Below are 24,788 nucleotides of genomic sequence, written 5' to 3' on the forward strand. Positions count from 1 at the left end.
TTTAATTAAATACCTGGTACAAGAATGTCCCTAAAATTACTTATGAGGAATAGTCAAGAATGATGCCGTCAAACACCACAAACTAATTACATGTGGAAAGAGTCCATCGGGGGAAGATATAATGGAATGAAATACTAAAACACTTCTAGACACAGTTTCAGGGAAGTAATCAGCCACAGTGTCATGATGGCAGTGAAGTAGCAGGTACAGTGACATAATAGTTGTTGCTATGGCAACAGAAATGATCTGCCAGTACACAGGAAGTGTCTGTTCCTAGCCACTGGCTGAAGAGACATAAGAGCAAATAGGCGATTGAAGCCACACTTGTCTTGAGAGCTGCCCTATGGCAGAGCTGAAAATCATATAATCTGGAACGGTTATTCAGTGGACAATGGGGCTGGTCAGGTAGAGTTTAACATTTGATCATAAAATCTTTATGTTTTTGGTCCCAAGCAGTGGTCCACATTAAGATTCTGATTGGGGAACTTGAACTTGGGCTTTGGGTATACAAAGAATTCCTGTTTGACATATTTCCTCCACAGCCTAGTGCCAACTGCCTACAGAATCTGAATCCATCATAGCAGCTCTGACTGGTACATCCCCAGTCAAGGCTGCAGATTTGGGTATGGGCATGGGGCTGAAAGTTAAGCACCAGAAAGATCAGTTGCAGAACGATGACAGATGTTCCTCTCCTTTTGAAAACTCTTTACAGGAAAAGGAGAAGAGGTGACAAAGAGGAAGACACCCACCTTGCCCATCATTCAAAGAGGAATAAGAAGGACCAGGTCTTTCAGGACCCGCGTGCTATAGAGGTAGGAACTATGGCCACACAGCTTCTCCAATTGACCCATTGCCCGCTCTGTGGTGTTCATTTCCATCTCCACGAGGCAATAGAACCCTCCCAGATGCCCTCGTGAAAGTCTTCTCCTAGGCTGCAAGGCTTTGAGGCAGAGCAGGATTTTAAGCATTGACATAAGCATTGTTTTACTGTGCATCAAGCAGAGACAGGGCTGACAGAGAGGCTTTCCCAAGCCCAACCAGGAGGAATGGGGTTTCAGAAATTCCTCCACCTTTCAAATAGGGAGGGAGAATAAAACCCCCTTCTATGGTTAGGACAGAAATAAACTGCAAGAACAGAGAGGCATGCTACTAACTACAGTGCTCTTCTTGCTTTCTCCCTGAAAAACCTAAGAGCCAAGTGGGGTTGTGTGAAGGGATTTGGGAAAGCTTTAGTGATGCTTGTGCTGAAGAGCTGGCATTTCAACTTCAACAGTCTTCACTTTAACAGCCAGAAAGGGGTTATGCCGCATGGTTTGAATGGAAGCATAACTTAGTGAGGAGGGGGCATTGTAAAGGTTTTCTGGACAAGTCTCATTAGGTAATGAGTAAGTATGGCTCAATTTTCCTTTCTCGAACAAGAAATACAAGGCCTATGAACATGGGTCTTCCTTGGGACACAAACAGGTAGGTTTTGGATAAAATGTACCCAGACCTACCTGAGTCAAGCAAGGAGTGTCTTGACAAACTGACTTTTCTGTTGCATATAATGACCTAAATATGAATACCAGCCTTTGTTTCCAAGGTTAGCATCCTTACACATCTGCATATAAATCTGCCTCCTGGAACAAAGTTATGTATGAGATACAGTAGTGAAAACATCAGACCAAAGTTCATGTCTTTCTTCCTGATAAAGAACAATGGCTTCACAGTGCTTTCCTGATGGCTGAGTAAAACAATAATGGACAATGCAAGGACAACATGTGAGTCACTAGTACAGATCCCAGACCTTTACTCTGCTATTGATCACATGGGAACTAATGCTCAAGTTCCAAGGAAAACAGCAGTAAGACAAATGGGAAAAATACATTAAGGACCTCACTCCTAATCTGGTTAGAATTCTGTGCATCCTTGATTTTCCCCAACGGCTGGGGGTACAGCTCTTTGTGACACCACTGTTTTAGGCTGTGTGAGTTAGGCTGTCTGCTGGAATGTTGGTAGCCTCCTATATATCTCTCTGGTGTTAGCAGTTTGTGGTCCATGCTGGTTAGTTTAACTGCCAGCCTCACAGGACATGGAACCACCTGAGAGGAGAATTTCTTTTTAATACTCTTCTGTATTCTTCAAAATTTCGTGCATGGACATGCTATTTCGAGATCACCTTCTCCTACAATTTCTGCCTGCAGCTCTCCCCTGGACTCCCTCAACCAATATCGTTCTAAACCTCAGAGCCTCCTTTTCAGTGTGTATGCAGGTACCTGTTTAACCTACTCTGTCCAGCTGGTGCTTCTGAAGTGCCCAGAGACTTGGGGTCATCCACTGAGTCCCAGGTCCCTCTTCCCAGGGCCATCTACCCAGAGGGAAGCGGCTCTTCCTTCTCCAGCAGCCATCAGTGGGCAATAGCTCCTTAGTTAGAGGGACAGCCACAACAGCACCTCCCAGGAGATTAACCTAGCTTCATCATGTTCAGGTCTTGTGCAGGTAACCACAACTACCATGGATTCACATGTGCAACAGCCGTACCATAACCAGGGGACAGTGTTTCCCAGCATTCCTCCCTGTAATCTGGTTCTTACATTCCTTCTGCCTCCTCATCTACAATATTCCCTGAGCCTAATGGCAGGGGCACGTGGGTGTGGATGTCACATCTGTGGCTGAGCACTCACAGTTGCTTAGTGTCAGCACTTTGACACTTATGTGTTTCTACATGGACTGCTACTCATTGCAACTAGAAGCTTCTCAAAGCAGTGTTGAGGGCAGTGCAGACCTTTGCATGCAAACTAAATATTCAGGAGGCAGTTTAACAACACAGCCATTTAGCAGAACAACTACAAGTCGTCCCCCCCCCCCCAGCTCTTTGAAGGAACCGTGGGCTCACCAATAACAGGTTTTGACTATGTTTACAGTGCCAGGTATACACTCATTCATGTGGAGCAGGCCTCAGATCTAATCAGGAGAAGAATTAGTTAGCTCCAGGCAGAGAACTGCAACTATGCCACCAGAGGACTCATCATGCCTGGCAAGGCAGTATTATACCGTGCAGGGTCCAGCAATGGGTAAGATCACGTATGTCTTTGCCCTCACAACAACCAGCGTGTATACCTTCTGGGTACTATGACCATTAGCATTTGTTCACCTCTGAGGCTGGCCTCACAATAGGGAGGTAATTTATGTGCCATGCTGAGATTATACTTAATGACCTATTGCTTCTGGGAATTACATTGTTCACCCACATGGAGTATCCTTGTTCAGAATAGCGTGTATGGGGGCTGGAGAGATGGCTCAGTCATGAGGAGTATTGTCTGCTCTTCCAGGAGATCTGGGTTCAGTTCCCAGAACCCCATGGCATAACCTGTCTGTAACTCAAGTTCCAGGTGATCTGACACCTTCACAGACATACATGCGAGCAAAACACCAACGCATATAGGATAAACATATCATTAAAAAATAGCATGTATGACCTCATTTACCATCTAGTGTATTTCCATAAAGCTTCTTCATACATCCTTAGCATGTCCACATCCTGCCTTCTTTTCTCTACTCCTTTTCCCCTATTCTCACTTAAACTTTAACCCCCAGTATTTCCCTCACAGTCTTTCATATCACATGCCTTCCACCACCTCCTCTTGTTACATATATTTTACTTGGGGTCTAAAGCCATGGGTTCTCATGTGGCTTCTCTCTGCATATTTCACAAGAGTTAGCCCTTACCTAACCCCTCCTTTGCCCATTCCCATCACTCCAGAAACTGTTAGAATCCTTCAGACACCAGGATTTCCGCTCTCTCCTTTCATTTTACCAGTATTCTGTTATTTCCCATCTCTTCAATCAGATTTCCCCCAACCCAATGGCCTGTTTGTAGATTCTTGGGTTCAAAATGGACTCCAGGATAAGCACACAAAAAAAACATTCGAAACCTGGACCCACATAGGAGCGAGAAGATGTGGGGTTTGTCCTTTTGGGGATTGGGTGACATTACTCAGTGTAATTTTTTCCAGTCTTGTTCGTTGACTTTCAAATATTCTTTTTTTTTTAATAAAGACTTGCAAATATTCTTAACGAATAATTATTTCAGTCAGTTTGGGGTATGTGTGGCGGGTATGTCTTGATTGTTGGTGAATGTAGAAATAGCCAACCCATTGCAGGTGCTGCCACTCCCTGGAGAAGGCATCCAGAATGTGTAGAGAAAAGCAAAGCCAGCTATAAGCGAACGATCAAGCAAGTAAGGATCCCTGTGCTTTCTCTCTCTGCTCTTAACTGGAGGTGAGAAGCTGCTCTTAAGTTCCTGCTTTCACTTTCTTGAAGTCAGGGATGAGAACCTGGATCTGCAAGACAAAGGAAAACTTTCAACCCTGAGTTGCTATGGGTCTGGGTGTTTTATCACTGCACCAGAAATGAACTGAGTAGGGGGCCATTTCCATCTCTCTTGATTTCTTTTTTTTAATTATGTGTTTTAATTTTATACATCAGCCATGGGTTCCCCTGTCCTCCCTCCTCCCTCCCCCACCCCCACTTTTCCCCCAGCCCCTCCCCTCCATTCCCATGTCCTCCAGGACCAAGACACCCCTGGGGACTCATTTAAACCTGGTGGATTCAGTACAGGCAGGTCCTGTCCCCTCCTTCCAGGCTGAGCATGTGTCCCTGTGTAAGCCCAAGGTTCCAAACAGCCAGCTCATGCACTAAGGACAGGTCCCAGTCCCACAGCCTGGATGCCTCCAAAACAGATCAAGCTATTCAATTGTCTTACATATCCAGAGGGCCTGATCCAGCTGGGGGCTCCAGAGCCGTTGGTTCATAATTCATGTGCTTCCATTCATTTGACTATTTGTCCCTGTGCTTTTTGCAATCTTGGATTCAACAATTCACACTCTTGCAGTCCCTCCTCCTTCTCCACAGTTGAACACCTGGAGCTCCACCTGTGGCCTGGCTGAGGATCTCTGCATCCACTTCCATCACTTATTGGATGAGAGTTCCAAGACGACTGCTAGGATGTTTAGTCATCTGATCACCAGACTAGGTCAGATCAGACCCTCCCTCAACCACTGCCAGCAGACTACAGAGGATATTTCATTGTGGATTTCTGGGGACCTCTCGAGCACTCTGCCTATTCCTGTTCTCATGTGGTCTTCATTTATCATGGTCTGTTATTCCTCGTTCTCCCTTTCTTTATATGATCTGGAAGACAACATTAGAGGGCTCTGAGTATCTTGTTGAGCCAAAGAGATTTCATTAGTTGTGTTGTCAAAGTCTAAGCAAAGAGGGTACCCCTGAAATGATATTCTTGGGAGACAGATTCATTGGATGGGTGTGCACGGGGTGGGGGAGCTTGCCCAAAGATGGCCTAATAGGTTGTAGACATTTTAAGAACCCTTGTCCATGGAGCTTGCCCAAGTAAGGCAAACCCACTCAGGTGCAAGTTCACTTTAGAAGCTGAGTTGTGGATTGAAGATAAACATGTCCACGTGTTTTCTGCAGGTGAAGCATTCCTAGTCATCTTTTGTTTGTTTTTTGAAATCCATTCCCTTCTTTCATACACATGAGGCAAAATAACTTATATCACAGGTTGAATTTTTCAGTTGAAACACAGCTTAGAACTCACGGTCTGGCCAATTTTACTTCCTGGACTTCAGAAAACCAGGATTAGTCCTGCTACCTGCACACAGAACTTTGGACAAGAGTGTCCTTCATTCTCTTGCTCATGAACAAAGTAGTAATGATTCAACAGTCTTCTGACTCATGAGAGTGTGTATCATTCTGGAGGGATCAGAGAAGGTGGGCCTCTAGTGCAAATGTGAGGAGCCTTTGGGTGTTCTTAGTCTAAAGACTTCATTGGGCATGGTTGGGCTTGTCAGTTTCAGTTAATAAAAAACAGCATGTAATTTCGGGTTACAGCGCGTTTAAGGATGATTTTTGTTACACTGTTGGCGTTCAGAAATGAATGCCTCTCAGGTATATAGGAATGGAGTATGATAGAAAGCTGGGGTTGAATGTAGAAAGATCTTGGATTCACTTTCTTTTCACTTTAGGAAGCATTATCCAGTTCTACATCACGAATACACATGAATTCCCATTCAGTGTTTGTGATGCTATTCCATGATAACTTTGTTCCTTATGGCTTCCGTTTCCATATCCCCAGCATTTGTATCATGAGCCAATTGAAGGTCTCTTCCACCTCCTGTGAAGCCTGGAGACCTGCCATCCTTCTGCCAGGTGCTGTCTTCCTTCTCTCCTGTGTTCTAAGCTGCTCTCTGCATTCCAGACACCGTCTATCTGGCAGTTCCTTTTCTAAGATGCTCACTGCACCCGACTTTCTGCAGCTGCCCCTTCCTTGGCCACAGCGTACACTGGAGAACTCAACCTGGGGAGCCTGCTAACTCAACCCCGGGAATGTATGTTTATCCTGCCAGGTGTCCTCTGCAGTGGCTGGGATGTTCTTGTGTGTATGTACAGAGCTCTCAGGGACTCTTTCCTCCTCCACTCTCTGGGTATCACTGATGTTCCTTTGTGTTTCTGCCAACATCATCAAGAGGAGCACAGCCTGTTTGGGGATGCTTGGCAAAACTGTGTGGGTGGCCTCTGTGTTCCTTGTCCTCCTTTCCCATCCAGCCACTAGAGCATCAGTCTGTTCGGCTCAATGGAGTTCTCAGCATGGTACCCCAGGCCTCCACATGTTCTTGCCATGACGGCTCTTGTGCTTTCTATGGCTGGAGAAATTCCCTAGGGGCCACAAACCCTCATCTTATCATCATGTGTCTGCCTCCCAAAATCTCCCTCACATTCTTGGGCTCTTGTTCTGCCTGTTGATATTCTGACTGTGCTACACTGGCTGGTGCAGGTGCCTTTCATTCTTTCTTTTCATCATTTATTTTATTCTTTAAGATCATAATACAATTACATCATCTCCTCCTTCCCTTTATCCCTTGAAACCCTTCCATATACGTCTCCTTCTTGCTCACTGTCAAAATTTTGCCCTCATTTTCTTTAATGTGATTACACTCTCTCTCTCTCTCGCACACACACACAAACACACACACACAGAGCGACTGAAAAATACAACCTATTGAGTCTGTGTAATCTTTTTTGCATGTCTTCTGGACTGTGCATTTGGTATTGGATAACCAGATGGTGTGCTGTTTTCTCTCAGTATCCCCTTAGTTGACTGTATGTTTGATTTTTGTTTGTTTTGGTTTGTTTTGTTTTTGTAGCATTGGGTGACTCGGGCATTTCCTGTCCACTTTGGCATGTCTGTCATGGTTGCTCTTCAGTTGATGCTTAGGCCCTTGTGTGGTAAGACTTTACAGGTGCAGTTTCTGTCTTTCCAAGAAGACAGTCTCACTATACACTCCCTGGTCCTCTGGATCTAACAATCTTTCTGCCCCATCTTCTACTACTTTTGTTTTATCTATTGTGACAGGGCTCCACAATCTGCAACTTCATTAGTTAGGCTTTTCTTTAATGGTTCTGCCTGTTTAAAAGCAAGTTTCCATGAGAATGCATGGAGACCACACTTCTCTGTGGGTATAAGCTAAATATTTGGAATGTAGTTAGGGAATGTGCTGTCTTGGGAAAAAGGCAGTTACTGATTCTCCAGATTCCATTACTACATCTACCCTGGGTAGTTGGCTAGGTTTCCTGTACGAGGTATGAATTCCCTCCTATTGATCAGGGCTTATTAGGGCTGGTTAAGGGTCTGTAGGTTAGTTAGCATTGATGTTGGTGCCGCTATCGCACCCTTAGGGTTATCTTACATGCTGGTCTTTGTGGTTCACAGGCATCAGAGCTGTGCTCAAGAAAGGTAGTCAGCCACAGTAGCTACTCCTCAGAGAGGAGGCATCTAGGTCAGGTCCACTGGGGACAGGATGAGATTCCTGCTCCATTAGTAAATACACAATGTTTGGGTAGATTGGGCATCGCAGGGGCATATGCCTACCCAGGCATTCTCTCACAAGTGCAGCCCAAGTGAGTATTGCTCTGAGCCTACTGAGAAAAGAAGTCCTCAAATAGAACTGTACCTGTTCTCTGCTGGCCACACAGCTTCTTTGGCTCTGAGGCAAATATGAGGACTTTATTAAGGCCTTGAACAAAGTATAAACTTGCCCATGTACATACACCTGGGCTACATCATTGTTTAGCACACCTGGGATTTTTAAATGGTGAGATGTTCTTCCCCAGATTCTTCTTAATATGCTTTTATTTTATAGAGTGTGTGGACCTGCAAGGATGTGCCCAAAACAAGTGCTAAATTATGTTGAGAGTGCAGATGAGCAAGAGTGGGCTTTGTGTGGCTGAAGAGATGGCTGTGCAGTTGGGAAGAGTAGCCTCTCTTTCAGAGAACATGAACATCCCTACTGAGAGATTTCCATCCACCTGTAACTCCAGTTGGAGAGCATGCATCCCCCTGTTCTGACCTGCACAGGCACCTAAGGACTCATGGTACACACAGCATATACTCAAGAACACATAAATCAATCAATCTTTTTTGTTTGTTTGTTTGTTTTCAAGGCATGGTTTTTCTGTGTAGGCCTGGTTGTCCTGAAACTCAGTCTGTAGACCAGGCTTGCCTTGAACTCACAGAAATCCAACTTCCTTACTCTCCAAGTGCTGGGATTAAAGGCATGTGCCACTACCACCCAGCCAGTAAGTATTCTTTTTTTTTTCCTAAAGGGCTGGGTTTCCTACTAGAGTGGACATTCTTAAGAGACATTTCTAGGACCAGTCGGGACATGCTAAGAATCATCCATGTGTCCATAAAATTTTGGACAGTCTTGAAGCATCAGATCTTTTGTCTGGGACAAGAACTCACCTCTGAAACTGAGGTGGAGAAAGGTGAAAATAGTATTGATCTGAAGAGCAGTTTGGGCTGTCAAAAGTGCAAGCCGATCAAGCAGTAAACCAATTCATAGTTGGTCCGGATTCGCAAATATTTCTTTAAAACAATGATTCCTGCTCAAGGTCATTCTCACAGCAGGAATGTTACACAGTCCAGGCTTTGTAAGTGGGAGGACTGTTGATTAGATGAATAGCCACTGTGGATGGAGAAATCACTACTGGGGAGTAGGGGGTTAGTCTGTCTTCGCCACAATGGAGCACACTGAGCTCTCCTCCCAAGGTCTCTTCTCCAGCACTACACTTCATTTCTCTAATCTCTTGTTTGAAGTCGGGAGGAATTGAGTCTCACATAGATTTTCATTGGCATTGTGGTAGTATTCTGTGCCTCAGTTACTTACAAAGTGAATCTTTGTCTAGAAGCCTCTTGCTATAGATGAGGTGGAAAGTAAAGATATCATAAAATAGAAATAATGGTTTCCCGTCTCTTGCTGTGTAAGTGTGTGCTGGTTTGAGTAAGAATGGCCCCAATAGGCTCATATATTTAAGTGCTTGATCCTCAGTAGCTACATCTGTTTGGGAAGGATTAGGAGGTGTGACCTTGTTGGAGGAGGTGTGTCACTATGAGAGTGGAATGGGAGGTTTCAAACCCCCATGCCATGCCATGCCATTCCTAGTTTGCTCGCTCTCTCTGTCTCTGTCTCTCTGTCTCTCTCTCCGTCTCTGTCTCTCTCTCTGTCTGTCTCTCTCTGTCTCATGGTTGTGTGTCAAGTGATAAGTTCTTAGCACCTGTTCCTGCCCATGCCTGCCTCCCTGCTGCCATGCACTCTCCATGGTGGTCACAGATTCTTAACTCTGAAACTGTAGGTCTCCAGTAGCTCTTCTGTAAGCCACTTTAGTCATGGTGTCTTCACAACAATAGAAAGTAACTAAGACAACATTTGTGTGTTTCTGACCAATTTTTAAGTGTTGACATTTCTTAACTACCCTTCAAAATTTTCACAAGTCTTGGTAAATAGGCATCCCATAAGAAATCAGGAACATCATTCTATATCAGCAGAAACAAAACTGCACCTTCCTTGTTACCAGAAATGGGCCAGAAGACTCCATTTAGGTAATTGAAGTAATATCATTTTGATTAATTAAATTTATTTCAGACTTCTTTCTGTTCATTCTTTTTTCTTGTCTGCCTGCCTATCTACCTGTCTGGCTCTCTGTTTCGGCAGATTCTCAATACACAGCTAGGGCTGGCCTGGAACTCACCATGTAATCCAGACTGGCTTCCTGATCCTCCTGCCTCTGCCTCCCAAGTGGTGGTATATCAGGTATGTGCTAACATGCCCTGGCAGTTACTTGTTTAGTCATTTCTGGTTGTCAATATCAGAGACACTAAAGTTGTAAACCCAATCAATGACCATTATTGTAATAATTATGCCTGTACACGACTGAGGTAGAAATTTTATGTCAACTAGAAATGAGAGGCTGGTCATCAATTGTTTTCTTCTCAATGGCTCTGAAGAATTCCATTCAGGGCTGTGGATTTTTCTGTAAGTTCTCACAGGCAGGATCTCAGGTGGCTCAAGTACACCTCTACATGACTATTTTGCTAAAGATTGTCATAACTTTGACATATTCTGATCCTCCAAACTCCACCGGATTCCACACCAGTGCTTCTCAGCACCTGATGATCTAAACTGGTCTTCAACCCAGTACTTCCTGTGTGCTAGGCGAGCTGTCTACCCATGTCACCATATCCTCAGACCCTTAATGTACTATATCCCCTATGAATAGGATACAATAACCTTCATGACACAAGATTGTAAACCAAATATGCTCTCGTTTCTGAATATTCCCCTACTTGCCATATTGTTCAGAGTATAGTCCAGAAGGAAAAAAAAAGTTAAAAAGTGGAAAGAAATAAAGAAAAAGAAAGAATAAAGAACCCACACCAAACAACCAAGAAAGGAAATCTACCTAAGGGAAAGCAGAGTGTGTACTGGGTGATTTTATTCAATGTGATAGGTTACTTGGCTTTTGAATATTTATAAGCAAAACATACCATATAATTTCTACATTTGGATTTTTACACTGGAAGTCTTTGAGGGGTACAGTTTGTCTGGGTTCCCCTGACACCACTTTCACAAGCATAGCCCTTAAACCCATGGAAAGCTATTTGACAGTTACACACAGATTCTTTTGCCTTCTGTGTCTCTCAGGGACAGTCTTTGAATGTATGAATCTCATTGCATATTTCTTGCTGTTGGATACCTGTGGGAGATGTAGTGAGATGAGGAGACCCATATGACCTGAGAATGACGACACATCTTGGTTTCTGTCCTTCTTACAGCTATGAACATGAAAAATGGTCTTATAAGTCATACAATACCGCTGGGGCAGTCGTGGCTAACGCCTTCAATCCCAGCACTCAGGAGGCAGAGGCAGGCGGATCTCTAAGTTTGAAGCCAGCCTGGTTTACAAACCGAGTTCCAGGATAGGATCCAAAGCTACACAAAGAAACCCTGTCTAGAAAAAAACAAAACAAAAGAAACAAAGAAAAAAACACAGAACAAACGAAAAAACAAAAGCCAAAAACCAAAACACACAACAAAAAAAAACCCAACTTACAATAGCAATATTGTTCACCATTTGTATTCAGATAAGGGTCATTGTGATCACCTCCTCCCCCTTTGAGAGTATTAAGATTAAAGACAAGCAGTCCATGAGTGTCTGTCTACACAAGTGTGTGGTCCTGTATCTAAGGTGTTGTTACTCACGGTCCATGCATGTGAGGCAAGTACTCTACCATTGAGTTATATCCCTAGTCTACAGAATTCTAAAATAAGTCCTTTTGGCGGGAGAGGGGATCTAACAAAATATCACCAATATGACACAGTAAAGTTATATCCAGGAAAAACAATAGTAAGAGCAAACACACAGTATAGAAAGCACACTCAACCACAAACAGGAGACCAAGGGGTGTCAGTCATTAGACATGCTGAGTGTTGGCATACAGCTGTCATTTCAAACTACCAAAGGCATTTCGAGGTATGAGTGGAGCCTTGAATTGCTTTAGGGAGAACAATTATGTCCACTCTGGGGACAGGCCTGGAAAGATCCTGTCATGTGTGTGTACCTGTGCATGTATATGTTAATGGAGCTTTCCTCATCAGTTCTTTGCCACATTGGAATGTGGATCTGCATTGCATCTTAGTTGTTTCATCCAAATCCCTATCACAGTCTGCAGCATTGATGGCTGCTTTCTCCCCGAGGATGGCAGCATACTACCCTGGTGCAGGTAATTGGAATGCACAGTACAAACAGGGCCAGAGGATATGTGGAGGGATTTGCAGTGAGAAAGCCTGTGTTTGAACCCTCTCCCTGACATTCTCAGAGACTGGCCTTTGGGCCTGTGGGACTTCTCTTTCCTGGTCTGTCAAATGGGAATGATTAACACCAGCTTGAGCAATAGTGCTGCTGTGAGAAAGGAATGAGCTACCCAAGTGATTGGACTTTATAGTGTTTGCTCTTAATAATGTCATTCATGGAAATAACTTCACTTTGTCATATTGGTGATATTTTGTTAGATCCCCTCTCCCGCCAAAAGGACTTATTTTAGAATTCTGTAGACTAGGGATATAACTCAATGGTAGAGTACTTGCCTCACATGCATGGACCGTGAGTAACAACACCTTAGATACAGGACCACACACTTGTGTAGACAGACACACATGGACTGCTTGTCTTTAATCTTAATACTCTCAAAGGGGGAGGAGGTGATCACAATGACCCTTATCTGAATACAAATGGTGAACTGTGAAGCCTGTTGTAGAGTGTGATGCCAGTATTCTTCAAGCTGAACAGGAAATGATGAACAGTATCATAATAGCCATCCTCCTTCTGTCTTTCTCCTTCCAGTCGTCAAGCTGTGATAATGAAAGGATCCACAGCAGCATCAATAACCCCAACAGAGAAGGTGTACCAGAGAGCAGCTTAAACCAGGACCATGCTGAACTTAACCCCAATGTCCCCGAGTTCTCCCAAGAGGACTATGCTTTGGGCCAAGACCATGGTCCTTACTCCCACATTAACCAGATCTTGAAGGAGGCTCATTTCTACAAGCTACAGCAGAGAGGACAATCTTCGACATGATCACCTAGGCGTCCTCCTCCCTTGTTTATAAAAGGCAATGGCATTCACATAAAGCAGTCTTGGCTTTTGTCTGTATTTTCAGTAAGAGTTCAATGGGCATTTGTAATCTTTTGCTGTTTTGCTCCACCATGGCGATTTCAAAAGGTCCTTCATGACAGTTTGATATGTTTTCTGTCAAGTCTGGTTGTCCAGTTCATGTTAAAATAGCAACAGGAGGACTTCTCCTGATACTGAATAACTTATATGTCCAATTCGGGTTGGGTTCCAAGTCACTCATCTAGGGTCTCTGTGTTAAATGTCGTTTTAAAATGTGACTCCTTCTGAAAAGCTAAGCGGCCCAGAAAAGAATGTGTGGTTTTCATTAAAACTTGGAAGAAGAAACAGTAACAAGAAACAAGCCAACCCCAACCGGTAATGAGCATTGGGTTGGAGGGAGAATGTGACTTGTTGTCATTCTGAAATGAAGGACAGGGCCATGCCTCAGAAGGGAGATGTTCTACAAAATCAGTCTCTACTTATAATGGTGCCAATGTCAGCCCATGCAGTTAGTTGTAAATGTGAAGCCTGTGTCTAGTAACTGCACTCTTTGTATTCCAAGGGAGAAGCCTTCTTCCTTCAATGCTCCTGTGTGTGCCCTTCAGACCTTGTGCAAAGCACTTGTAATTCTGTCAGAGAAGTGCATAGCAATGCCGTGGCTTAAGTGCAAAATCTCCCTGTGAACCGCTTATGTATTGTTCCTTACAGTTCCATCTATTATGTCTAATGGTGATAAAGTCTAAGCTACTGGACATGATTCATGACTAAAGAGGTATTGTAAAGTTGGGTGGGATGATTGTCCATGGTATTACAACTCGTTCGTGGGGAAGAGGGCATCTCACATCACCAAAATTCATACAGATGTTTGGGGCGGGCTGGGCCAGTGGAACAGTATCTGTTTACCCTCTGGCAGTCCCCAGTAGTGATATAACTGTCAGCACAAATACTGTGACTTGTGATGAGTGAACTGAGGCACCATTAGAAGAACCAGGCATTCCACTTAGGGATGACTCTGTCCCTGAGGTTACTCATATCTAGCAACCAATCCTACCTGTGCAGGGACTCACTTCTTTAATGCTTACACTTTTTCCATGATCAGGTCAGTGTTCAAGGAACCAGAATGCATCATGCTTTCTGCCCTATAGTTGTAAGGGCTACAATGTGTTTTAACATTTAATTAGAAAAGCCTTAGTCTGTTTGGTACCAAGCTCTATATATTGGGAACTACATGCCATGCAAAGGACGTTTTTTTTCTCATGAAATTTTTTATTCATTTCACATACCAATCATTGATTCCCCTCTTCTCTTTTCCTGCCCCTCCAGCCTTGTCCCCGCCAACCCACCCCCATTCTCTCCTATAAGAAGGTAAGGTCTCCCCCATGAGGAGTCAGCAGAACCTGGTACATTCAGTAGAGGCAGGTCCAAGACCTTCCCCCTGCATCAAGGCTGTGCAAATTGTCCCACCATAGAGGGTGGTCTCCAAAAAGCCACCCTATGCACAATGGATGGATTGTGATCCTACTGCCAGGGGGTCCCCAATGGAGACAAAGCAAAAGACATTTTTTAATGGCTCCTGTTTCCTAAGTTGGAGAAGCAGGTCTTTAGGGGAAGACGCTAGAGTTTTTGCCAGGCGACAGTTAACAGATACTTGGTTAACATTTTCTCTGTATGAGTAAAGCAAACAAATAATAAAGAGGAGAAGGAATCTGAAATCTGAAACTGCATACATGCAACACAGTTCCAGAACACCTAAGGAGAATACTGCAGGGAGAAATCTACAGCAGGCTGCTCACCATGAGTATGCAGCTGTAACAGTCATGCAGGTGAGATCTCTTGGGGGATAAAGGTGCTTTTAACCTGGCCTGACATCCTGAGTACAATCCCTCACAGCCAGTCGATGTATCCAGAGGATGGACTACAAAATTCAGAAAGTGGTCCTCTGCCCTCCTGAAAGGAGAAAATCAATCTCTCTCTCTCTCTCTCTCTCTCTCTCTCTCTCTCTCTCTCTCTCTCTCTCTCTCTCTCCCTCTCTCCCTCTCCCTCTCCCTCTCCCTCTCTCTCTCTCTCTTTCCCTCTCCCTCTCCCTCTCCCTCTCTCTCTTTCCCTCTCCCTCTCCCTCTCTCTCTCTCTCTTTCCCTCTCCCTCTCCCTCTTCCTCTCTCTCTCTCTCTCTCCCTATCTCTACCTCCTTCCCTCACTCCCTCTCCCTCTCTCCCCCCTCTCTCCCTTTCTTGTCTCTTCCTTTTCCCATCTCACACTTCACCTGGGCTAGCCCAAAACTCTCCATGTAACCCAGGCTGTTATGGAACAGAAGGTGGACAGCCTGCCTCTGCTTCCAGTGTGTAGGATCCACTGCTTGTGCCGTCATGTTTGATCTTTCTAAAACGTTTATTTGTGTTTGTTTTTAAAGTCGGGCTCTGACCATGTGACCAAGCTGGAACTGGAATGACTATGTACCTCCAGGTGGACTCAAACTCCTGAAAAATCTGCCTGCTTCATCTCTTGTCCTGTTTCAACACCTTACTGTCTTTTCAAGTTATTTAACTGGTTATCATCAGCCTATGTCCTAACAGATCCCAAGTCTTTATTGGAATGCTGTAACCTCACCCTCCACAAATGTCCCTCATGTAAAATACAAGTATTTTTGAGGTAACCAGAAGGCAAGAGAAGGGATCCTTTTCCACTGAAGAATCAAGTGTCTGGAAGAAGGAAAGAAGGTTTTGCCAAGGGTGATACAGGGGTTGTTTTTAGGGAGTAAGGACCTAACTGGCCTCTAGGAACAACCTAGTATGGGCTACACCCCAGTGAGTTCCTCCCAACACCCCTTGAGGCAGAAGTAGGATGAGCTGTAGAAGTCACAGGCAGGGAGGGCAACTTGACACAAGTCATCCACCTGTGGAATCAGGTCCTGAAGAAAGTGACAGGAGTCCATGAGCAGCTTAAGGCACACAACTGCAAGGAAAACACCAGAGTTGAAAACTGGGTCTTTTCAACGTTGTAGAAGCTCCCTTTCCTCTAATGTAACTGGGCTGTTTTAGGCAAGGCCCGTTAATTCTAGACACTTCCGCAGGAGATACCCACTCATTGCATTGTGCAACTAGACAGTATTTAATAAGCCTAGTGATGCCATCCATGATGCATACAGTGGACCAGAGACTGAGCAACAGTCTCTCCCTCTTCTTCTCTTCTACCCTCTGCTTCTCTGTCTCCCCCACCTGCCTCTCTCTCACACACTCTGTCTCCCTCCATCTCAGACCTTCACTCTCTCTCTTGCTCTTTTTCCCCCCTCTCTCCCTGACTTTACTCCCTCCCTCTCCTAATCAAGAATTTGGGCCTGAAGTACACATCCCCTTGGTGGTTTTTCATGCACAACTACTACTAGATACATGGAGGAGTTCAACATCTCTAGTCAGGATGGGCTTGTCTATTCATGGCCACAGACAAGAGGGATATCTTGACTTATACAAGAAGGAATTTGAGGGGAAAAATTTTATGGAGGCCTTGTTTGTATCCACTGAGTGACCCCTGGACAAGTCCTAATGAGCAGAGGAGTTTCTTATGTATTCCTTCCTGGATGTCCTATCACCACCATTATTGTGAAGTTCCTCGGTTGGGCCAAGGGCAGATGGCACTGGTTTCCCTTTGTGATTTTTCACTCGAGAGACATGACAGTCACTTGCATAATATCACAATCCTTTCTACTTACTCACACATGGTCCCTGCTGCAGATTAACATGATCATTAGATCATTTCCTCTGGGGAATCCTTTTCTGTCTACTTGACCCAACTCAGAACAGACTGACACAAAGGACACTTCGAGCTCTCCATCAAACCCTAACTGTTGAGGGTTTTTCTGAAGCCTGTGCCAATCTCTTCATCATTATGTTTCCCATATCATGTGAGGGTTGTGTAATAAGATCACTAGTGTTCCCACCAATTGAGGCAGATTTTGGAGCTGATAATGACTGCTATCTCTTACTTTGCTGCTTGGGATCAATTTTGGGGGATTGTGGCCAGGATGATTTCTGCAAAGAAGAAATGTTTTTTAATGAACTAAGACTAGAGAATGGTAAACAAGCATTCTTCACCAGGTAGACCTCACACTCTGGGTCTCTTTGTGTGTGTGTGTGTGTGTGTGTGTGTGTGTGTGTGTGTGTGTGTGTCTGTCTGTCTGTCTGTCTGTCTGTCTATCTTTCTGTGTCTGTGTTTGTATCTGTGTGTATGTGTTTTTTAATAGTATTTGATAGGGACCAGGTTCATAAACATGACACACATTCTTGACCTATGTAAGAAGTTTAATATTGTTACAATCCTTATTGACTGCCCTTTGCCACACTTGCAAACACTGCATTTTTATATGTAAGATTTCTTGTTATAGCAAAAATTAGTTGTCAAATTTCAAAACACATAGCACATACAGGATAAATGAAGCTAAAGAGGAAGACCTGATAATTGATGGCCCTCTGGGGAGAAACACTACTGTTGATTTCTTCTCATGGAAGAGGAAAGTTGTCTGAGGACTTGCCTTCCAATAGAAATGAAAACACAAGCCTGCTGCTGGAAGCCTGTCATCCCATCTAGCTGGGAGGCTGAGGCAGGAGGATGACAGGCTCTAAGGCAGAGCTACAGACTGAGTTCAAGCATAGCCTGTGTAGGGTCTGTGAGGCTTTGTGTCAAAAGAAAATTCCAAAAGAGAAGGCTGTAAACATAGCCCAGTGGTAGCTTATGCCTACTATATATCAGGCCCTAGGTTCAATACAATGTACAGAAAAAAGTAAACATACATGAATAAATGAATCCTAGTAAAGTGTCCATAAGTTTTATGGGAGACATTTCCTATGTAGGCATCCCTCAGGAGTCAATGTAAGTATGAGATCAGACTGCATCTTCTTTCCTACTAGTGGAAAGTTGCAAAGAGGTAATGTAGCACACAGGGACAACAAACATGCTGGTAAGTTACTCAACAAATAGGACAGAAAAGATGCAATCATGACCTTCACTGCCACTCTGTTTTTACAAGGCTTGATCTGGTGGTATCCCTGTGATCCAGGACTGGGACGTTAACTTCCTACTGCTCATCTTTAGCATAGTCAGTTATGTCTCCTTTATGTTCTGAGGGCCTTCATTGTTGACGTTGACTTGACACACGCTTGGTGATTTCCCAGCATTCAGAGTGGCCTCATTCACTCAAATACTAACAGTCTAGTTTTGATTGGCAGCATCCAGTCATTAACAGCACTGTGTTTACTTGATACTGTAGTGATCCTGTGGTGGTCCTTGGGTATGCTCTACACCATACTGAGGTCAGGCCCTTGTTCATTATGCAATGTGCTTCCCTAATGCCTCAGACTGATTACATGGCATTTTATACAATGTCCATGGATCTAGGTCTGTCAAAGTCAGAGACTGAAACTCCACAATATGGACCTCCAAGGCTCTTGGGCCTCATCAGAGGGAAGATGAACCAGAAAGGCATTAGTCCAGTTCAACCTACAACATAAACAATAATTTGAAGAGGCATTTCACCCACAAGGTCTGAATCTGGAACACTGCCTGGGGAGCCACTATTGGCAAATGGACCATGGCACATAGGAGGCAAGTGGTGAAGGTTCTCAATCTGGATGGAGAGTGACATGCTTGATCTGTTTGCTAGGATCTGGTCATCTGGAGGGGACTGGCTGGTGCTGAGAACCTACAAGGGTAAAACCCGGGGGATCACATTGTTTGGAACTACTGGAGACCAATTTTTGGAATGTTTTATCAGAGTTTAAAGAAGAATGCACAAGTCAAGTGTAGTAAGGACATGCATTTCCCCATCAGTCGGAATGCCCCCATTCCCACCGGGGAATGTGTAATTTAGGCAGAGAACCAAGAATCCAGTAGTGAGCGATGGGGATTTATTTCCCTACATTGGGAGAGCCATGTTCTCCATTTTCAGCTTAAGAACTTAGATGCCTTGGTAAGTTTTAGAGATAGGCAGATTGGTGTCAGCTAGTCTCTCATGCAGGATCTTGAGAGGCAGAGGCAAAATCGTCAGATGTTGGAGACAGGCCTTGGCTGCCTAACGAGACCCAGCACAAGGGGCAATCATTGCACACATGGAGCTTGCATGTGAGAGCATGTTTGTAAGTGTGGAAGACACAGACAAATCCACACATATTCAATAAGCATAGTGGCCAATGCCCATAATCCCAGAGGAGGCAAAGGAGGAAGATGGCCAGAAAGTTGAGATCATTCTGTGTCACATAGTGAGTTCCAGGCCAAACTGCACTACAAGTGAGACCTGAAGTAAGAAATTAAAAATAAATAAATAAATTCATGAAGGATTTAAATGAATGTGTAAATCTGTGTTCTGAACGGAGAACTTTAGTAAGTTAATAAGGACATATAATGCTTTCAGAATGGAGCAGCCACAGTGGGTGGTGGAGCAGTTGTCCTAGTCCCATTGCTTTCATGTGAAGGACACCTGCCTACACCCCAGGGCCACCGAAATCCTCTTATCTGACTTGATGATTGCCCTGCCAGCACTGAGCTTCCAGGACAGGGTAGCTACTGTTGGAGGTAAGAGCACCAGGGGGACTCAGTCATCAGGACGTGTTTCCTGAAATAAGGGGGACAGCAGGACTGATGTGAGGCTATGCTGCCACATTGCTGTCCTTAAACGATGGTGTGGCTATGGCATCCATTGTATTTCATTTCCGTTTGCCCTTTTCTTCTTAGTTTAGCCAGGCCACCAAACCTGACATTTGCATTGTGGCATTTTCAAGACCTAGGTTTGGAGATCTCATCTCACTAGTGCTGTCCACTGGCCCGAGCACTATGTCTGTGCCAAGAGGCTTCACATGCATACGCCTGCCTGGCCTGGAACTGCTCTTCTGCCACATCGTGAATATCCGCTCCCAACAGGTAGAGACCTTGCCAGTTTCAGAGCTTGCCAGCAGAGACCATCTCCAGCTTGCCGGTTTCAAACATGGTCTTACTGTCCCAATAGGTAGAGAGCTCTCAGGCTTGCTCTTTTCCTTTCATCCACCCTCCACCTAGGTCCAGTAAGCTGCAGCTTCACTAGTGTCCCATCAGCCAGTCTCAGCTGGACTTGGAAGATTCCCACCCCCGCTGTGGGCATCACTTCTAACCCCATCATGAGGTATTGAGGGCCCATTGAATTCTTAAAAGAGTAAATTAAGGGCATTATTCTCATTTGAATCCCTAGAATTCTCTGTATGTCTGGGAACATCTATAGAAATACTTCTTTGAACACAATTGATCAATAGTGCAAAATATCAGTGGAAGTGCAGGGATATAGTGAGGGAACTGGCATGCTCTCAGCAGCCACAGCAACCTAGCCACTGCTTTTAAGGTAATGTGCCCAAACCCTTGCCCCATCCCACATTGTTTGCTTCATGGATCTGTGTGAGTGGCTACCACTTTAGACTCATCTTGTGACCCCCTGCTCTCCACTTCAAAACCCTCAACTACATTGTCCTTGTACCCAGAATGTGTTCCACACCCCCACCAGCCCTCCACCTTATCCCAGATGATTCCCACTCCCCCCATAACTGGCAATGCAAAGGCATCCTGGGATGGCTTTGTTTGGTTTGGTTTCTGTGCTACCTGATCCTGAGATAGATCATAGTTTTGTACATGTATCAAGACCAAAGCCAACTAAATATTTATTTTTTGAGTGTAATATCTGCCATCCCAAAATACTTTGCCTCCTGAATAAAAGGATCCATATGGGTTCTCAGCTCAGATCCTAGAGCACCTGTAAGTCCCCCATGAATATCACTTACTGAGCAGTAGAAAGAAGGTGAGTGCCCTCACCAGAAACCTGGTCTCCAGTATGGACTAGAGTTAGTCACACAGCAGGGATGGAGGTGTCAGCAGCCCTCCACAAAGATGAGCTTTCACATGGGCACCCACACGAAGAAATGGTCTCCCTCCTCCAGTTTCTTGTGGCAAAGCTAAAAGAGAGCTGTGTGCCCTCTGCATCCCTCATTCCCACCCAGCTAAGCCTGCCTCTGCCTCTGTTGGAAGTGGAAACATGAGAGACACTGAAAACACACAATGTGTCAGGTTGAGTTGTAGAATGGCTATCTTTCTGAAGAATGGGCCCTCATAGGCCTGGTAAGGAGGATTGCAATGCAGTAGGGAACTAATGCACGGGGAGAGATCTGTGCCTTGGTGAAATACAAGTTGGTGTTTAAGGAGTAACTTGGTTTCCTATGAAACCATTGCCTCCAGGGAAGAAGCAGGAACGGACATGTTGGGTGAGAAAGGTATGCATAGCATTCTGAATATCTTGATCATCAAGGGGGAAGACATATTCCAGAAAACCATTGTGCTGAAGATGGGCTGTCACCAGGTATCATTAAGCTAACCATGTTCGCTGTGATCACGGCTGCCGTTCGTAGTTGGATGAGCAGAGGGAAGTGGAGTGGAAGGGGCAATGACCATGTAGCTGTACCAGGGACCTTCCTCAGTGGCTGCATAGAAGAGCAAAAACCAAGTCCTGAGGAGGTGAAAAAGCAGTGGCATATTTTCTGATGACTTTGATGAACAATGTGGACTAGTTTCTCTTTCAAAGTCTCGCCCTCACTTTCGTTCTTTCTCCAGCACCCTTCCCTTCCTGACATCCCTGGCTGCCTTTGAATTTCCTGAATCTCATGCTCAGGAGGCTGCAAGATTGAGTGGCAGCTGACTAGCAGTGCTGCCAAGTGACATTATTTAGTATCTCCTTCCTGGAAGCAGTTTCTTCACTTCCATGTAGTAGCAAGCTTAACTTGATCCCCATCACCACCACCACACACATACACACACACACACACACACAACACACACACACACACACACACACACACACACACACACACACACACACACCACACACACAGGTGAACAAATACAGAGAATGTCTTCTTTCAGTTATCCCCCATGCCTGAGCATAGGGAACCTTCCTGAAGGCTGCCTTCCTCAGCCTCCACGGTTCTCAGTCTTTCAAGTGTGCAGAACAGGCAGTCACTCGGACAGAGTAAGGCCAACTCCACCTTGCTGCTATCTGCAGGCAGAGGTGTGACTCTCATGTCCACATCTATGAGCAACTAAGCAGACTCTGCCCTCTTTTCCTGATGCCACCTTTACCCAGATTGTCCAATACCCCTTTGGTTTTACTTCCTGCCTTTCACCGTCCTTGCTTTTCCCTTGGGTGAGGAGACTCGTGTGTAACACAACAGTTTTCAGCTGTCAGACATGCTTTGGGGAAGCAGTTTGCATGCACAAGTGAAAGGACAAAACCCCTGGAATTGCAGAGTGCAAGAACGGACTTTGGCTATGGTTGTCACAGGCCAGTTGATGAGTAGGTGTAGGAAAACAGGAGGTAAAGGCAACACCATATTCAAGTAGCTGAGCAGTAGTTGGCTCTGAGCGCTAGCTACATCAGGATATCTATGGCTGAAACTTAATGGCAGGCAACGTTTACTTTTAGGCTTTTGTCTAAAGTCACATGTTGCTACACAGGAAAGAGCAACCTCAGAGTGAATGAAAGGCCCTTGCCAAGATTCTATCATTCTCATCACAAGGAGGGAAATTTGGTTATGATCTCAGAGCATGTCATGGAAGTGTTCACACAGGCAAATTCTAGTACAGCATGGCAAGCCAATGATCAGAGAAGGGGGAAAATCAGAGACGGGTGAGGTACTAGGGTTCAAATCCTTGTAAGCCCATAAAAAAATCTGCCCTGTGAATTCATGTAGACATCTGTATGAAGAATGGCGATCACTGTCCATTCATTGCAGTTGAGTGGCCTTTGAGAGAGGGGCTGAGAGTGAGGCAAGAATCAGTGTGGTTCACCATATGATCCCTTCCTCATGAGCTTTCAGGCATGAGAAAGAGTGCCAGCTGCCATCCAGGAATGCTGTTGATGTACCATGCCCTGTGCTAAGCTCTCTGGACATGTATCATCTCTTGTAACCCGAGGAAGAAGCCTGGGAGGTGGCCCCATTTTGAAGATGAGGGACAGACAAAGTGAGATGAATAATCATGGGCTTTCTTTCTTCTCTTCTCACCTCTTGTTACAGTCTGCATTTTCCCGGCTGCACACATTCCTCCTGACTATCGCCCAGTTATTCCACAAGCCTCCACCTTCACTTTGCCTCCCGGAACCAGGGCTCAGCGTGGCCTCCAGCTCAGACTAGAGCCCCATGGATCCGCTGCAGACATGGGATCCAATGTCGGTTTCCATGCCCTCCCGCATGGCCACTGTGACACGCTCCCAGGAGTCCTCAGCAGGCTCTCAGCCTTCCTCCTCAGAAAAGCTAAGCATGGGCCTCAGTGGCCTGAGCCTCTGCCGCAGCTCTGGCTCAGTGGCCTCTGCTCCTCTGTCAGAGGGCCTGCTCCAGCAACAGGCCCGAGAGAAGAAGGCCCTGTGGCAGCAATACTGGGAAAAGCAGGGCTTTCCTCAGAGGAAGAAAGTCTTCCTGAGACACTCGAGACGCTGGCACCGGGATCACATGGCACCTTACCTGCTTGAAAGGGTTGTCAGAGGCTCTCCCTCAGGTGACAGAGCTCAGAATCAGCTCCAGTGCCAGGGCCACGTGCCGAACATTGCTGGGTTGACTGGAGACAGGAACAAGGCTCCCAACCCTCCCTCCTGGGAGACGCTGGTACAGGGCCTCAGTGGCCTCACCCTCAGCCTGGGAGCCAACAGACTGAGCCCCCTGCCCGACGGGGATGGGGAGCAGCAGGAGCCAGAGCAGATGCTCCAGCTGGAGAGGCAGCAGGAAAGCATGAGGATGTTCCAGAGGATGCTGAAATAGAGGATGGAGGAAGGCTGCGGAGTTGGCTCCCAGAGGATGGAGGTGAAGACGGATTCAGACAGTGCAGCACAGCCAGCTCAGGGGCCCAGACCCTTCTGAGATCAAGGCAGTCAGCTGCCTTTGGATGAGTCTCAACACTTGTTGTCCTAGGAAAGGCTTCAACTTTCCTGTTTATGCCTTTAAGCATGCCTTTGTGGGTATGGTGGTGTGTGTTAGCCAGTACGAAAAGAAACTGGGGACCAGGGATCTCTGAACTGCCATCTTGTGATCCCACACAGAGTTTTCCCTCATTTTTCGTGGAATCCAATGCCCCCCATCTTCCTGTTAAAAAGCACCAACATTGTGTGTATATGTAGATATGTAAATGTATATGTGATGTATATATAAGACATATATATGTCTTCTATATGCCTTCTTGATGTCAGTTTATTGAGTGCCCCAGAAAAGGGCTTACAGATATGATGGGATGCATGTTCTGGATAGCAGAGACAGATTGATGTTCAGTTTCTAGAAGTTGAAGCACGGGAACGCAGGCTTAAAGCAGCTAGCAACCTAATGCACTGTATTGGGTAAAATATCCAGGGTTTGAACCTACAAGGAACAAGAGAAGAGTCCCTCCTTAGCCATACCAAATCCTTCATCTCTGGCGGAATTACCCATGTGTTCATTCAGCTATTTCCATAGCAGAGTCTGACTTGGAATTTCATAACTGCATCACAACCAACCCGCTGCCTCTTCATCTGCTCAATAAAATCATTTAAAGACATGCAGCCAGGTCAGGAAAGGCATAGTCTCATGGAGATGAGGAGACAAAGAGAAGAGACGCTCAAGTATGCATGCTGGCGTCAGTATGGACAGTTTGAGGAATGGTCAAGGACTGTACTGAAGGAAGGTTTAAGTGGCATCATTGTAGTGCCAGACGCTGGTATACATATCGTTATCACCAGAAATTGGTGATAAGTGGCGAATG

At 45.2% G+C, this 24,788-nt stretch overlaps 2 protein-coding genes across 5 annotated transcripts in view; both read left to right on the forward strand.

The window, feature by feature from the left end:
- Positions 1–757: 757 nt before the first annotated feature.
- LOC118574332 (protein FAM156A/FAM156B-like) overlaps positions 758–24,788 on the forward strand; it is a 62,644-nt gene continuing 38,613 nt past the window's right edge. For all 4 annotated transcript variants that reach the window (XM_036175192.1, XM_036175193.1, XM_036175194.1 and 1 more), the window contains exon 1: positions 758–812. The gene's annotated coding sequence lies outside the window, so the exon portion shown is untranslated. The remainder of the gene's footprint in view (positions 813–24,788) is intronic.
- LOC118574331 (protein FAM156A/FAM156B-like) lies at positions 759–24,032 on the forward strand. Its single transcript, XM_036175191.1, has 2 exons — positions 759–812; positions 23,081–24,032. The coding sequence occupies exon 2, from the start codon at positions 23,204–23,206 to the stop codon at positions 23,816–23,818; it is 615 nt and encodes a 204-aa protein (XP_036031084.1). The 5' UTR covers positions 759–812; positions 23,081–23,203; the 3' UTR covers positions 23,819–24,032.

The sequence above is a fragment of the Onychomys torridus genome, chromosome X, assembly GCF_903995425.1.
Source record: "Onychomys torridus chromosome X, mOncTor1.1, whole genome shotgun sequence".
NCBI lineage: Eukaryota > Metazoa > Chordata > Mammalia > Rodentia > Cricetidae > Onychomys > Onychomys torridus.